This window comes from Platalea leucorodia (assembly GCF_965183815.1).
Source record: "Platalea leucorodia genome assembly, chromosome: 4".
In the NCBI taxonomy this organism is placed as follows: Eukaryota; Metazoa; Chordata; class Aves; order Pelecaniformes; family Threskiornithidae; genus Platalea; species Platalea leucorodia.
In genome coordinates this window covers 127,918,026-127,931,730 of record NC_138826.1, presented here as the reverse complement: position 1 = coordinate 127,931,730, position 13,705 = coordinate 127,918,026, and the positions used below count along the sequence as shown (strand labels likewise).

General features: G+C 61.0%; 1 protein-coding gene across 1 annotated transcript in view; it reads left to right on the top strand.

Annotated features, from left to right (window-relative positions):
* Positions 1-262: 262 nt before the first annotated feature.
* SHANK3 (SH3 and multiple ankyrin repeat domains 3) overlaps positions 263-13,705 on the top strand; it is a gene marked incomplete at its 5' end in the record, with an annotated part of 356,878 nt that continues 343,435 nt past the window's right edge. Inside the window, 2 exon segments of the mRNA XM_082310842.1 lie at positions 263-310; positions 7,958-8,284. Of these exon segments, the coding sequence (XP_082166968.1) occupies positions 263-310; positions 7,958-8,284 (375 nt within the window).

Below are 13,705 nucleotides of genomic sequence, written 5' to 3'. Positions count from 1 at the left end.
CAGAGCTGGCAGGATACCAAGGACCAGCCCTGGGTCGGTGGGAAGGTGGCCCGTGGGAGCCCCAGACTTCCGACCCCTGTGTGGGGCACTGAGCTCAGGCCCTGCGGTGGGGGCAGAGCAGCACAGTCCCTCCCGCTCCCCGTCCCCCCTGCGGAGGCCACTCTGCCTGCAACCATCGACCGTGCATTCCAGCTGCAGCCGCAGCCGCCCCTGGTAAATCAGTAACGTCTGGCCTGTGCGAGAGGACGACTCTGCTTGTCCCATGGGCATTGCCAGCCAAGCGAAAGCGGACACTCCTCGATCCTTTGAGGTGAGGGCTTGACTCCCTGCAGCGGTGTGGGAGGGCTGGGGGCTCCGGGCAGGGCTGTTAAACATGACCCAGCTCCTGGGAGGACTCAGGGGTGACGACGAGCTTGCACAGCACCTGCACGCAGAGCCGGGGCCAGGCTCAGTGCTGTTGCAAGAGTGGAGCCTGGGGTGCCGTGGGAGCCGCTGGAGCAGGTGTTGGGTCTGGCCTCTGGAGGGGCAAGCATTGCCTGGGGCTCCTGGCCGTGTCTGCAGGGTCTGGCAGGGCAGGGGCAATGCTGGTGCGGGTGGGTGGACGTGCTGCCTTGTCCTTGGTGCAGCTGCCTGGGTGCTGATCTGGAGTAAGTCAGGTGAAGTCTGTCCTAGTCGGTCCTTTCACTAGCAGCGAGGCAGAGACGGTACCCCAACAGCTTGTCCTGCCGCAACCGCGACAGCCCCAGCACACGGGGCCGTTCCCAGTGATTCCAACAGTGACAGCCCCATGTGCTGCTCTCCATACCCACCCCGGCAGCGACACCGCTGCAGAATGCCGGATCTCCCCTCGGCCCCAACTTGTGACACTGCTGTATCCACCCACAACCCCAGCGCGGCGTGAGGAGCCCTGGAGGGCAGGGACCTGGTGCGGTTTGTGGCCTGGCAGCGTGTGGCCATGGGGGAGAGCTGGGGTGTGTGTGCTTCTCCCACACATAAGCATGACCCAAGTACCTGGTCCCTGCAGAGTCGGTGCTGCACAAGCTGTTGCTCCCTGCCATCTCTCCCAGGAAAGCAGCGCTTGTGCTAGAGAGCAGCTGCCTGCAGCCTCCTGTACCATGCCCGAAGCGCCAGCCCTTGCTGTGCAGGCACACCTGGGGACGTGGTGAGCCAGATGCTCCCTTGCTTGCGTGTCTCAGGAGACCCTGTTCTTCAAAGGGCCAGGCCTTTTGGGAGTCACAGAGTCACTGGGCATGCGAGTGGAGAGGCGAAGCCCAAGGCAGTGCACCAGCAGGCTTGCTGTGCGTGGGAAGGCAGGTGCTGGAAAGGGGAGCGAATTTAACCCTGATTCAGATAGGGAAAACTGCCAGTCCCAGGCAGGCTGCGTTGCTTGCTGTAGTAGACTGGTGCTTGGAAGTTTCTGCAAGACAATGTGGCCGGATGCGGGTTAACCCCCTCAGGACCTCGTGGCTATGATGCCTGGGTGGCCAACAGCCCCTGCAGAGGAAGATGCAGAAGGTATGCAGTTCTGCTTTGCCCCCATGCTAAGACTTGCAAGATCTCCCTTGATTCTGGAAAGATTATTATTGTTGCTGTTGAGGTGTTAGCTGCCATTATCCTTGTTTCGTTTCCAATGCTCCCTAGCAGACTCTTAGCATCCGTGGGACTGCTGCTGGGGCGGGAGCTGATACCTGCCTGCGATGCGCACTCTGGGTGACAAGGGTTTTGAAGCCTGGAAAGGCACGACCCATGCACAGGACTCCTTTGGAAGTGCATTATTTTGTGTCCCTAAGTATGAATCCAACCTGCGACATGTCCCTGTGACTGGGACCCCTCCCGAGTAAGCCAGTCCCTCCAACTGTGTCCCTGGGGGAATGGGTCTGCCATGCAAGAGGAGACCACCTAAGTGGCACTTGTTTAGCCTGCAAAGTGAAGTCTGAGTGCGGATCTAATTGCTGCCTGTGATGTGTGTATAAATACTTACATAAACAAAGGAGAAGAGCTGCACAGGCTAACAGACAATGCTGACGCAAGAGTAGGGTAAACTAGCCGTGAATGTGTGGGCTAGAAATTAGGCCATTTCTAACCATCACAGCAAAGAAGGGTCTGAAACAGCTTTCCAGGAAGAGGAGAGCGAGCGAGAGGAGACTTGGAGGAAGGATTTTGGTAAGAGGATTTCAGATGTGGCACCAGGGGTGCCAGCAGCCCTGTCCCTGAGGATGGAAAGAGCAACCTCCCACCCTCCCGCAGCCTGGCGCTGGCCTGCTCTGGCTCTGCACAGCACTGGGCTCTCACCCCAGGCTGCAGGACCTGGTGCCGATGCTGACAACAGCTGCAGGTCTTTGCACCCCTCTCTGGGCTCCCTTTGGCTGCACCAACCCGCTCTTCCCCCTGCCACAGGACGGAGTGGCAGCACCTTCCCTCCTCCCCAGGGAGGTGCCAGCTTCCCCTGTCTCAGGAGCAGTTCCAGCTGGCACCCCGGCTGCGGAGTGCCTTGGTTTCTTCTTCCTGCTCTTATCATGCCCGGGAGCTGCTTGTCTTCTTCAGATCTCACCTGTTGCCCCTTTCTAGGTCCCACCACCGCAGTGCCAGCACTGCACGTTTCCCAGGATTCTCCCGGCTGGATGCCTTCCCTCCAGAGGAAGAGTAATTCAGTGATACAGCGAGTGAGAGCCGTGGTTCTGCATTACCTCTTAACCCAGGGGGGACCTGGAGCCCCAGTGGAGAACTCTGAAGGTGCCAGAGCAGTGTTCAGCAGCGTAGCGTGGGCTGATCCCCATGGCATGGCTGCCCCTGTCGGGGGGATTTGTGAGAGACGGCAGGGAAGGTGGCTTAGACTCTGTAACACCGGGAATGGTGGAGAGTGGGGCAGGCCATCGGGGAACGCCGTTTCTCACAGCGTAAGAGGTAAAGGTGGCTAGACTTTACAATCTCTTGTGAGGGCTATTGCAAAGAGTATTTGGAAATCCAAGTAAACTGCTCTACTCTGGGTTTCACTTATTGGTGCTCCTGGTGGCACGTGCAGGGAGCTCTACTAGACTAGTGAGGCGCGACTTTCTTTGATAGAAGCATTACTGATTTGTTCCTCTCACTATAAAATCTTCTTGAAAGATTTTATAACTCTCTTTCTTTGATGATTTTTCATCTGTTTCTCCTGGTGTTAGAATAAGACTCATTGGATTATAATTTCTAAGATACGCGACTTGTATCTTTTTTCAAGATAAGTGATTTTTTTCCTCAGCAGAGAATTTGATTTAATAAGAGAAAATGAATGTGAATGACTCTGCAAGTCTGTAATGGAGTTCGGGGGTGGGGGTGGCCAGTGCGTTTTTCCAACGGTTCACAGTTGTGTCTTTAACATTATTGGGAACTAATGAGGTACCAGAAGATTGGGAAAAAAAGCAAGAATAATCCTGACAATTACCATCTGGAGCATTTAATTTCTCCCCCTAGTGAAATAACAAGACAGAAAAAAAAAGGAAAGAAGGAAAATCAATGAACGGCAATAGTTGAACAGAACTACAGGCAGCAGACCGCAGGCACGGGCTCAGATGGGTGCTGCTGCCAGGCTGGGCAGAGGGAGATTTGCCCCCGAGAGGCCACGAGCCAGAGCCACCTCTGCCTGCTGGGACACCCTGGTTGCAGGACTGGTTTAGGGGGTACCTCCTGGCCTGCTTGGTTTGTTGCTGCAGGGTGGTATCTGAGGGCGGCTGAAGCTGTGCTGACTGAGGCAGCACAAAGGGACGGTTGTGGCATTGCTCCCGCGTAATTCCTTGTGTGGCAGAGGGAGGAAGGCAGCGGGTAGGAGCCAGGCCCCTCTGCGGCAGTGCATGTTCAGAGGAAAGCTGTAGCATGTGGGAGGTCTCGTGCAGAATGGTGCCCGCTGTGAGCGAGGTGTGCCCCTGCCTGCACAGCATGGCCCGCACGGCATGGCCTGCACAGCATGCGCATGGCTCCGGAGCGGTGATGGGCAGAGCTCGGGATCCTTCCCCAACGCCTTCGGGCAGATGGGCCCGCATCCAAAGTATTCCTCTGTGTTGGCTTTGGGCTTCCTGCAGCTCACGGGTCCTCGCCAGCTCCATGAAGGTGCAGGTGTGCGCATGTGCCCCAGCTGCAGGAGGTCTTCCTGCTCTGCTCCTTGCGAGGGCGTACACAAGTGTGCGTTGCCGTTGTCCCATCTGTTCCAGGGTCTGCCCGCCTCTGTGTGGATGCATGCCCACGGGATGCAGTCAGACCACGTGTCGCTTGTATTTCTGATGATTTATCATCTTACTACGTGCATTTTTCCAAGCAGAACTTTGTGTTCCTCCTGCTCTTGTTTCTAATCTCTTTAGGGCCTTTTCACTTGTCTACTCCCACTTTCACACTGCATTTCATTAAGGTGCTGTTTGATCCCTTCTTCTAAGTCACTAATAAAAATCAGGCCCAGGCCCAGTCCTCGCCTCGAGCCTGTGGCAGTAGCTGAACAGCAGTGGTGACAGCTTGTTTTGCATCCAGCCTTCGGCTACTTTCAGGCCTGCCCGAGAGGCAGGCAGAGCCAGTCTCCCACACTGCCATGTCTGGCGAGGCTCTGCCCGTCCCATGGCAGCTGCCAGCCTCAGGGAGCAACCCCAGGCCAGGGACTTCTGACATGGGCCCTTCTTTGGCCCATCTCCCGCCCTTGCTGGGTGGCCAGTATGCACACAGCGTCCTCTGTACGGACCCAGCTTCCCTCTGTCCCGCTTCCTCTGCTGGAGCATCAGCTGTTGAGATTTGAGACCATGGGCTCTCAGGGTTGTGCATGGGTCGTGACGGGTCCTGCCAAGGGTCTGTTCGGTCCCTGTCCTGCCCTCAGCCCCTTGCTGCAGGGTGCTGGGCGCTCTTCAGGGCTCGGCCGTATGCTGTGCCTCCTGGTCTTGCTGTGTCTCAGCGCGTGTGCAAGGACGGGCCACCCTCGCCTGTCCCCTGGGACCCTGGTGCGCTGCTGGGGGCAGACTGGGAGAGGCCCTGTGGACCAGCACTCTTGTGGCTTCAGGTTTCTTCTCTTGGCCTCGAGCCGTTTGGTGTGACTCTGCCACGTGCAGGCCATGGCCGCTGGCTTCCCAGTTCAGGCTTTCCGTGCTCCCCTCTCTGGCTCTTTGTTCGACAGATATTTTTGCCGTCTCCCTTCCTGACCACTCTTACTCCTTTGTCTTTTGTGCTGGCGGCTCCTTCTTGGCTGTTCGTGACTCATGCTCATTTCATCCACTTCTTCCTCTCACCAGCCCCACCTTGTCCCTGGTGTCCCTGACTCAAAGCCACAGAGTCCAGCCTATTCCCTGCAGTCCTCACTTTTGCAAGGTGGCCTTGTCTGCTTTGAAGCCTGCATCCCTTCACCCGAGACCTGCGAGCTGCTCAGCCCCAGCACGTGCTCTGTGGAGCTGCAGTTCTGATGCACCTCTACCTGGGGCCTGGACAGACGCAGGATGGGGTACGCTGTGTGCTCTGTGGAGCAGGAGGCTTTCCAACACCACTGGTCTCATCTCCTCTCGCCTCAGTGCCCTGCTAGAGAGCTGTTCTCAGACCTCAGCGAGACACATTCTTTGCTGCTAGGCAAGCATGTTTTGTCATACTTTAAAAAGGGACTGGTTGGGGATGACTGAAACTGTCATGGCACTGTGTCCTCCTGTCCGGGCACAAAGGCTTGACCCATGCCAGGGCGGCACTGAGAGACCAGGGGCGATGGGAGTCCAGGGTGCAGGGGAAGCTGGAGGCTCCCTGGTCCTTGCATCTGTGAAGCAGCAGCGGACCGGTGGCTCCCTGGTGCAGGTGTGGATTGAAGGACAGGAGGAGCCCAGAGGCCGGCCGGTTGCTCCTGGGCTGATCTCATCCTTTGTCATGATCAAGCCATGATTTCTGTTCTGGGGCTAGTGCCATGGAGTTGCAGTGCTTGTGCTCCAGGACCCATGAGACTCCTGTGACCCCAAACTTTCAGGTCTGTGGATGCAGCCTTCTCTGCCTGTCTCACCTGCTCTGCCAGTGCAAGGCATTTGCAGCAGATACTGCTCCAGCTGGGAGAGTTGCTTGGGGCTGGCCGCCCTGGCAGAGTCAGGTTCTCACTGATGTGCGGTCCCGCAGCCTCAGGGTGGGAGGGCTGAAGGAAGAGCCATTAGTCATTTCCTGGACAGATCCAGGCCATACTGTAAATCTCTCCAGCTCTCCGTGGTTTGGGGGCTATTTCTGTTTGAGGATTGTCATGTAGATTAAAGCCTTGAATCCCAGCCAGTGATGCACCGGACACAGTCCCATGCACAGTCCTGCAGGGCTCAGCCCAGCATCCCATCTGCTCTTGGCAGGGCAGTCGCTGGCCTGTCCCTGCCTGGGAGCAAGGGCTTGACCTGCTGGGCCGGCAGGGTCCTCCTGGCTTTAATTAGCCCTCGCTGGCAGGGGGACTGGCAGAAATAGCAGCCCGTGGTGGCGGCTGCTTGCGTCTCTGCTCTATGCTGGAGCTAACGGTAGCTGTGCCTGCCACCACTCCAGTGTGTGCGCACATGGCTTCTCTGACTGAGACAGGTCTCTGGGGTGGAAACACAGGTCAGCTGTCCTGCCACTCCCAAAACTTTGGCACAAGGGCACCGCTGCATCCTGTTGTCCAAGTACAAGCCGGTTCGGGAAACCCCTGGCAGACAGCGCCAGCTCCTCGCGCGATGGGCTGGTGGAGATGCTGCTGGAGCCTGCAGCCCAGGGGCCAGTCTGACTGTTTGCGGGTGTGCACAAACGCATGCTGGGTGGTGACCGCCTCCAGGCAGGGGTATCGGGGACCTCACAGTGGGCAGCACTCCAGCAACTGCAGGATGAACAGTTTACAGGGCCTGCTGAGCCCCCTGAGTCACACCTGCTTGTCCTGCTGATGTCCAGCCTCCCTCATGAGTCCCCCCTGGCAGATGCAGAAGGAGCCAGGCAGGCCCTCCAAATATGCTGGTGCAGATGGAGGATCATGATTGCAGATGGGGGACGGGGCCACTAGCACAAACTGCAAGCATTGGTGGTGGTGTGGAGAGAAGACAGTTTTGATCAAAGGAGCAGAGAGGCCCCAGAAGCTGAGACAACCTGTCCTCTGCCCCAGGGCACTGTGTCCAGACCCTCTGTGATGGCTCTGGTGCGTGCACTGTGCTCTGAGCCCTCCCTGGGTGAGCAGAGGCTCTGGACGTCCATGCACCTGGGATGGGGTAAACCTGGGGCAGGTCCATGCTTTGCTGCCAGGATGAGGAAGGGTCCCCTCTGGGTGGCCGGTGGGAGTCACTGCAATGGGCTGTGCCCACTGTGGGGGCTGAGGAGGGCATGCAGTGGCAGTTGGCCCTGGCAGGGGGCAGGGGCACTTGTGGGGATCCGTGCATGTTGTGGGGCTTCTCGGTGAGGCCTCTGACATGGGGATTCCCATGTAGGGTGGGGGTAGTCCTCTGCAAGGCCCCCAACACCAGGATCCCTGGGGGGGGTGTGTGTCCCCACAGGGTCCCTGCCATGGGGAACCCTGGGGGGGTGCCTCTGCGAGATTCCTGCATGGTAGGTTCCTGAGTGAGGGCCCTGAGATAGGGGTCTCTGTGTGGGGCAGTCAGGGGTCCTGTACGAGGGGTGGCCTGGGTGGAGTGTGGGGGTCCTCCACCGAACCCTGCTGGGGGTCCCTACCAGGTCCCCGAGTGGAGGCTGGGTGTCCTCCGTTGGGTCCCCACCAGTGGATGGTCCTTGCCGGGGTCCCCCCGCGGGGTCCCTGCAGGGATGCCCGTGTGCAGCGTGGGGGTCCTCCGCCGGGCCCCTGCCGGGGGATGGCCCCTGCCGGGGGGGGTCCCGCGGGGTCCCTGCAGGGATGCCCGTGTGCAGCGTGGGGGTCCTCCGCCGGGCCCCTGCCGGGGGATGGCCCCTGCGGGGTGCCCCCGTGGGGTCCCAGCCGCGGTGCCCCCGCGGGTCGCGGCGGCCGCGCTCACCGCCTCTCCTCACCCCGCAGGGCCCACGGGCGGGCTGTGAGCGCGGCCCCCGGAGCCGGTGCCGGCCGCCCCGCCGCGCCGCACGGAGCATGCCTCTGAGCCCCGCCGGCAGCAAACATGAGAGCCCGGAGTCGCCGCCGCCAGAGCCGCCGCCGCCGCCGGAGCGACAGCCCCGCACCGCCGCCGCCGGGGAGCCGGGCGCCGGCCTGCGGGAGGAGACGCGGCTCGACCCGGCCCGGGGCCCCGGCGGGCCCCGCTCCCCCAAGCTGGCGGCCCCGGCGCGCATGGAGGAGCCCGCGCCCGGCGCCATCGTCGTCCGCATCGGCATCCCCGACCTCCAGCAGACGGTGAGTGCCCGCCCCGGCCCCGACCCCGACCCGCACCCCGACCCGCACCCCGACCGGCCCCGGCCCCGCTCCCTGGCAGCTGCCGTCCCGGCACCGCCCCGCAAACTTCGCACCGCCGCGGGCGGGGGGGCGGCCGGCCACGGGCCCGGTACCCCGGCTCCCCGGCGCCCCGGTACCCCGGCTCCCCGGTGCCGCCGCTCCCCGGTGCCCCGCTCCCCATTGCCCCGCTCCCCGCTCCCCCGGCTCCCCATTGCCCCGCTCCCCGGCGCCCCCGCTCCCCGGTGCCCCGCAGAGCCCGGCGGGGACGCGGGCGGAGCGGGCCGGGCAGCCCCCGCTGCAGCGCTGCCTTTCCGGGGCGCAGCCCGGCCCGGGCGCTCCGGGGCCCCCGTGCGGCCGCAGCCAGGGGCCGCTCCCGCCGCCGGGGGCCCGCACCGGCCCGGGACCGCGCCGCGCTCCGCCGCCTGCCCCGAGCGCGGGGGACAGCGGGGCTGGGCGCGGGGAGCGGGCGCAGCTCAGGAGGCTCCAGCACGGGCATGGTACCGGTACCGGTACCGCTCCAGCGCTGGCTCGGGCACCAGTACCGGCCGGGCCGGGCTGCGGGAGCGCGGAGCTGCAGCGCAGCGCTGGGAACTGATGGCCGCCTGCTTGCCGGTGGTGCGGGCAGGCAAGACCAGGCAGGGTGTGCGGGCAGCAGGGCCGCGCCGAGCCGCGTGTGGGTGCGTGGGCTGTGCACGGACACCGATGTGACTGCAGCGGGTTCAAGGTGTCGGGCCTGGGCACAGCGCAGCAGGTTGTGGCGTGTGCTGGGTGCGCCGCTGTGCTGGACAGCGGTACAGTGGGGTGGGGTGTGCTGGTGCCACAGGCAGGGCGTGCGGGTGTGCCCTGCTGGGAGCTGAGGCGTGACACGGGAAGGCAGGGGCATCACGGTGCGTGAGCCGGGGCGGCTGTGACATGGGGCAGCACATGTGGCACGGAGGGGCAGAGCGTGGCATGGTGCGTGGTTACCCCCCGGCACAGCAGGTGTCTGGCAGGGCGCAGTGAACCGTGGTGGGTGTGGGGTGGCTGTTACAGACTGGGGCAGTGCTGGGGGTCACCGGGGGTATTGGGTGCTGGGGGGGCAAGTGCTTGGAAACTGAGCCTGGTCAGTGCAGGGAAAAAGTTCACTGAAGGCCTGCAGTAACTGCGGCCCGAATAAAGAGTGCTCCTTAGAGGTGGAGGGCTGGGAGCAGCGGCTTGCCTGGGGATGGGTGGGCTGTGAGGCACAGGGAACTTGTGCTCCAGGATGAGGTGTTGTGGGCAGGAGAGGGGGGTGCCCCTTGGGGATGAGGGGTGGGGGGAGATGAGGAGACAGAGAGACTTGGGGCAGGCAGAGCATTGCTGGGGGTGGAGGGGACTAAAGGAAGCGAGGGCACTCCTCTTCGGTGGGGAAATAGTTCTCTTTTGGAGGCTGGTGTGGGGGTCCTGCTCGATGATGGAAGGGTAGTGGCTGAGGCCAGAGAGCTTGCTAGAGGATGGTGGCACTGGGGCTGAGGGCCAAGCACTTGGGGCTGAGGTGCTGGCACGTTAGCAGGCACAGCTCTGCAGGCTCAGCTGCTAAGCGCTGGGGAGCGGCAGAGGCAGGAGAGGCAGCACTGCCTTTGCTGTCGAAGAATGGGACAGACGCTCTGCTCTAGGGAGGACTGACCTTGTGCTGCAGGAAGGGCTTTACGCCCGTTTACTCCCGCCCCAGCCCCTGCTGGGGTTGTGAGCAAGGCCCTCGGGGGCATGGTATCTGCTCTTTTTCTTCACTGCTGTATTTGCCCCGGCACATCAGCTCCTCCTCCCTCATCCCTGCGCACACCCATCCCTGAGACCCAGGTCTCATCCTGCTCCAGCCCTCACCCCAGATCCCATTGTGTGATGCAGCACGGGGCAGGGTCCAAGGACTGTCAGTGAGGACCCTTGCTCTGCACATTGCCATGGCATCCACCTCTCTGCTTTGCTGCTCCTTGGGCACTGCTCTGCACCACCCTTCCCTGTTTTAGTTTGTTTTGGGAGTGTGCATGGGCATTGGAGGAAACAGCAACGCTGGAGTCAGTGTGATGGTGTGTTGTAGCCCCCCACCCCCTTCCTCCTTACAAGTCCTCCATTGCAACCAGGGGATAGTCCCAGAGTCAGAGTGAAGCAGCTCAGCGTTGCCAGACCGAAGATCATTGAGGCAGTGGAGGGAATGGGGCACTTCATGCAAAGCAGAGCACCTTTGCATGTATAAAGCAGGAATTTCCCTCCCAGATCTCCCGTCCCCAAGGGGCAGATGCATATCAGAGAGCCGAAGAGTGGAAATGTTTCTGGTGCAGCCTCCGTGGGCTGGGGGTGGGAACCAGCAGAGCAGGAGCCCCTGGGGAGGCCTGGGCTGCCTGGGGCTGGGGGCGTTGCTCCCCTCGGATGGCCGGGCCAGGCCAGGCGGGCAGGCAGCGCTGCGGGTGCTGGCAGAGGTGCCGGGGGAGTGCTGGGGACGTGGGGCAGCGCTGCCGGCTGCAGAGGAGAGCACCACAGCGCTCGCATCCTGGCAAGCGCAGCCTGCGCACCGGGAGCCTGGGTGATGTGCAGAGGAATGGACTGCAGTCGCAGCTCAGGGCTCTGGCTTTGCAGTGCGAGTGGCGGGAGCTCCCGGGTGGTGCACGGCGCTCCTGGGGGCCCGGCTGCCCGACCAGCCCTGTCCCTGCTGCCTGTCCCACGGGGCAGCGTGCTCTGGATTTCATGGGATGCTGATGGGCGTCGGAGGCTGTGCTGTGGTACCTGCTGCTCCGGGCAGAGAGAGGCAGGATGAAAGCAGATTTGGGTGCAGGCTCCCTGCAAAGCAGTTTGCCCTGGGGAGCCGTGGGAGGCAGGACGGTGCATGGCTGCTCTGTCAGACCCTCTGCTGCCCCGCAAGCGGGGCGAGGGGAGCCAGACACGCCGTGCTGCTCCCTGCACGGTCTGGCCGTGCTGTCGCCAGCCCGCAGCCGTGCTCAGGCTGATGTCAGGGGCATCCCTTTCTTTCAAACCAAGGCAGTGCCTGCAGAGGGCTGTGGCATTTACAGCTCAGGTGGGGGCTGACTTCTCAAATAGAAACTGCCTGTTTTGCAAACTCCTCTTCTGTGCTAGCTGAGAACTCCTCTTCTGTGCTTCACTTAAATAAAAGGAGGCAGGAAAAACCCAGCTGGCTTAACAGTATGCATCCCTAAGAGCTGTATAGTGTCCCGTGACTAGCCCTGAACTTCCCTAGGCTCCTGTGCATCATCCCCATGCGTCAGCCCTCTGATCCGGGCACTCACAGTGCTCATTCCTCATGCGGTGAGCAGACAGGCTTGGTCCCTGTCTGCAGGGTGACATCCAAGCAGGGGGGAGCCTGACCAGTGTGAAAGGGGACAAGGGGAAAACGAGCAATTGAGCCTGTCCCATCTGCCACTGCTGGGCTTGCTGCCGCACTCCCATCTCCTCCATGAGGCACTCTGGGATGTGTTGGAGGATGTTTGCTGTGTTTTGGAGAAGCTCACAGGACAGATGCTCTAGAGCTGTGTGCGTTCCCTGCCTCCTCCTCGCCTCTTACATGGCACGGGGTCCTTCGCCTGACCCAGCTGGAGAGCAGCGAGGATCCTAGACCTCTTCCCTGCCCCAGCTCCTGGCCTGTACAGGTCCTGCACCTCCCTGCAGTTAGTGGGCGTTGCACTGGCACCCGTCTGACCGGAGCCAGGCTCCCCTTCCCAGGGCTGCTGTGGCTCAGCAGGGCTGTGGCACACTGTCTCTCAGGCCAGGTGGGGTCCCCCCTTCTGGTATGGTCTCTTGCTGCTCACACCCTTTTCCCTGGGCTGGGATAGGCCTTTGCACTTCAGAGGAGCTGCTGTGGAGCTGTTGTTCACCTGAGTCTGTGTCTGCAGGGCAGGGAAGACCCTGAGGCACAGGGATCTTACTGGAGATGTCCTTCCCCTGCTTTTGCTGCTCTGCTTGTCTGGCTTTGCTGCAGTGGTGGTCCTCCCTGGAGGGCGGCCAGCAGGGAGGCTGACACTTTGGCCACTCTGTGGATCTGTGTGGGGCTCTCACTCCTGGCCAGGGCTAGTGTCTGCACCCCAGGAGGGATCTCACAGCCTGCGGGTGCAGACTGGGGCTCAGGTGGGCTGAGGAAAGGGAAGGATGTCCGGTAGGCAGGGATAAGGCACAGGACCTGATGGCACCTGCAAGAGAGGCAATCAAATGCCTGCCTTGTAATGGGACCAATCCTCACCTCCTCTGACCTGGCTCTGCGTCTTCTTCCTGGACCTGTTGAGAGGCTGAGTTGCTCTGAGCGATGGGGCACATGCATCAGGGATCATCCAAGAGAAGAGGCTTTCTTCCCTGCTTGCTCTAGGAAGGGCACAGACATAAGGGATGGGACCCCAACAGGGATTGCTGGCCTCTGCAGGACTGTGTGGTGCTGGCGAGGGCTTGGTGTGCCGAAGGGGTTTTGCTGACTGAACTCCAGCCCTTACACAGTCTGAAGTGACCCCCTACCCTCCTCCCACGGGTGCCTCTGGGGCTCTGGGTCTGGCTTGGCAGCTGCAGCACATGGCTGATGTGCCATGGGCTTTGCTGTAGCAAGCTCTGCTTGAAGATGGGGATTGTCTCTTTTGGGACCTTCAGGCACAGGTAGCTTTTCAGTAACAAGTCAGACTCCATTAGCTGCCAGAGTTTCGGAGGTCAGGACTTCAGCTAGGCAAAGTTCAGTTTATTCAAGTTCAGGTCTTCTGTCGGGGTTGGAGCGTTCAGGTGGGTTTTTAGAACGTGAAGCAGCTGACTTTTCAAGGCAAGTTTCCCAGCTCTCTTGGAGTTGTCTCCAAGCCTCTTTTAGGTTCCTTTGCAACTCTCCATCACTGTCTTTATTCAGCTGAAAGCCTTTGAATTCACTCTTAGTGGTTTCCATTGTTAGGAGCAAATCTCCACCCAAGGCTGTGACCTTGTCTCTGAAAAGGCAGTCTCTTCAGACACATCACTGTTTACATCCTAATGGTGGGCCAGCACTTTCAGGTTAAATAGTCTGAGCAACGTGCACTCTGAGCTCAGGGAAGAGAAGCTAAGCTGCCCTGCACCCATACCAACAGCTTGAGAAATGGAACCTGGAGCGCAGGAGGAACAGGACATGTCTCCTACTCTGCACAGACACATGAGATGCAGAGAGGCAGGTGGAGATGGGACAGAAGGATGGGCCCTTCTGCAGTGCAGAAACCAGGGAGGGATGTGCTTGGATGGGAAGGAAGCACATCTTAATTACCAAAAGGAGACTCCCTTTCTTGCGGTGCAGAAGTAGCTGGTGGCATTCCCTGCTGTGTAGGTGAAGAGCTCTGCCGGTGACATGAACAGGCTATAAACCCCTCAGAGTACTGACCGACAGAGCTTGCAAATGGCCCTCCGTTCTGACAGGCAGAG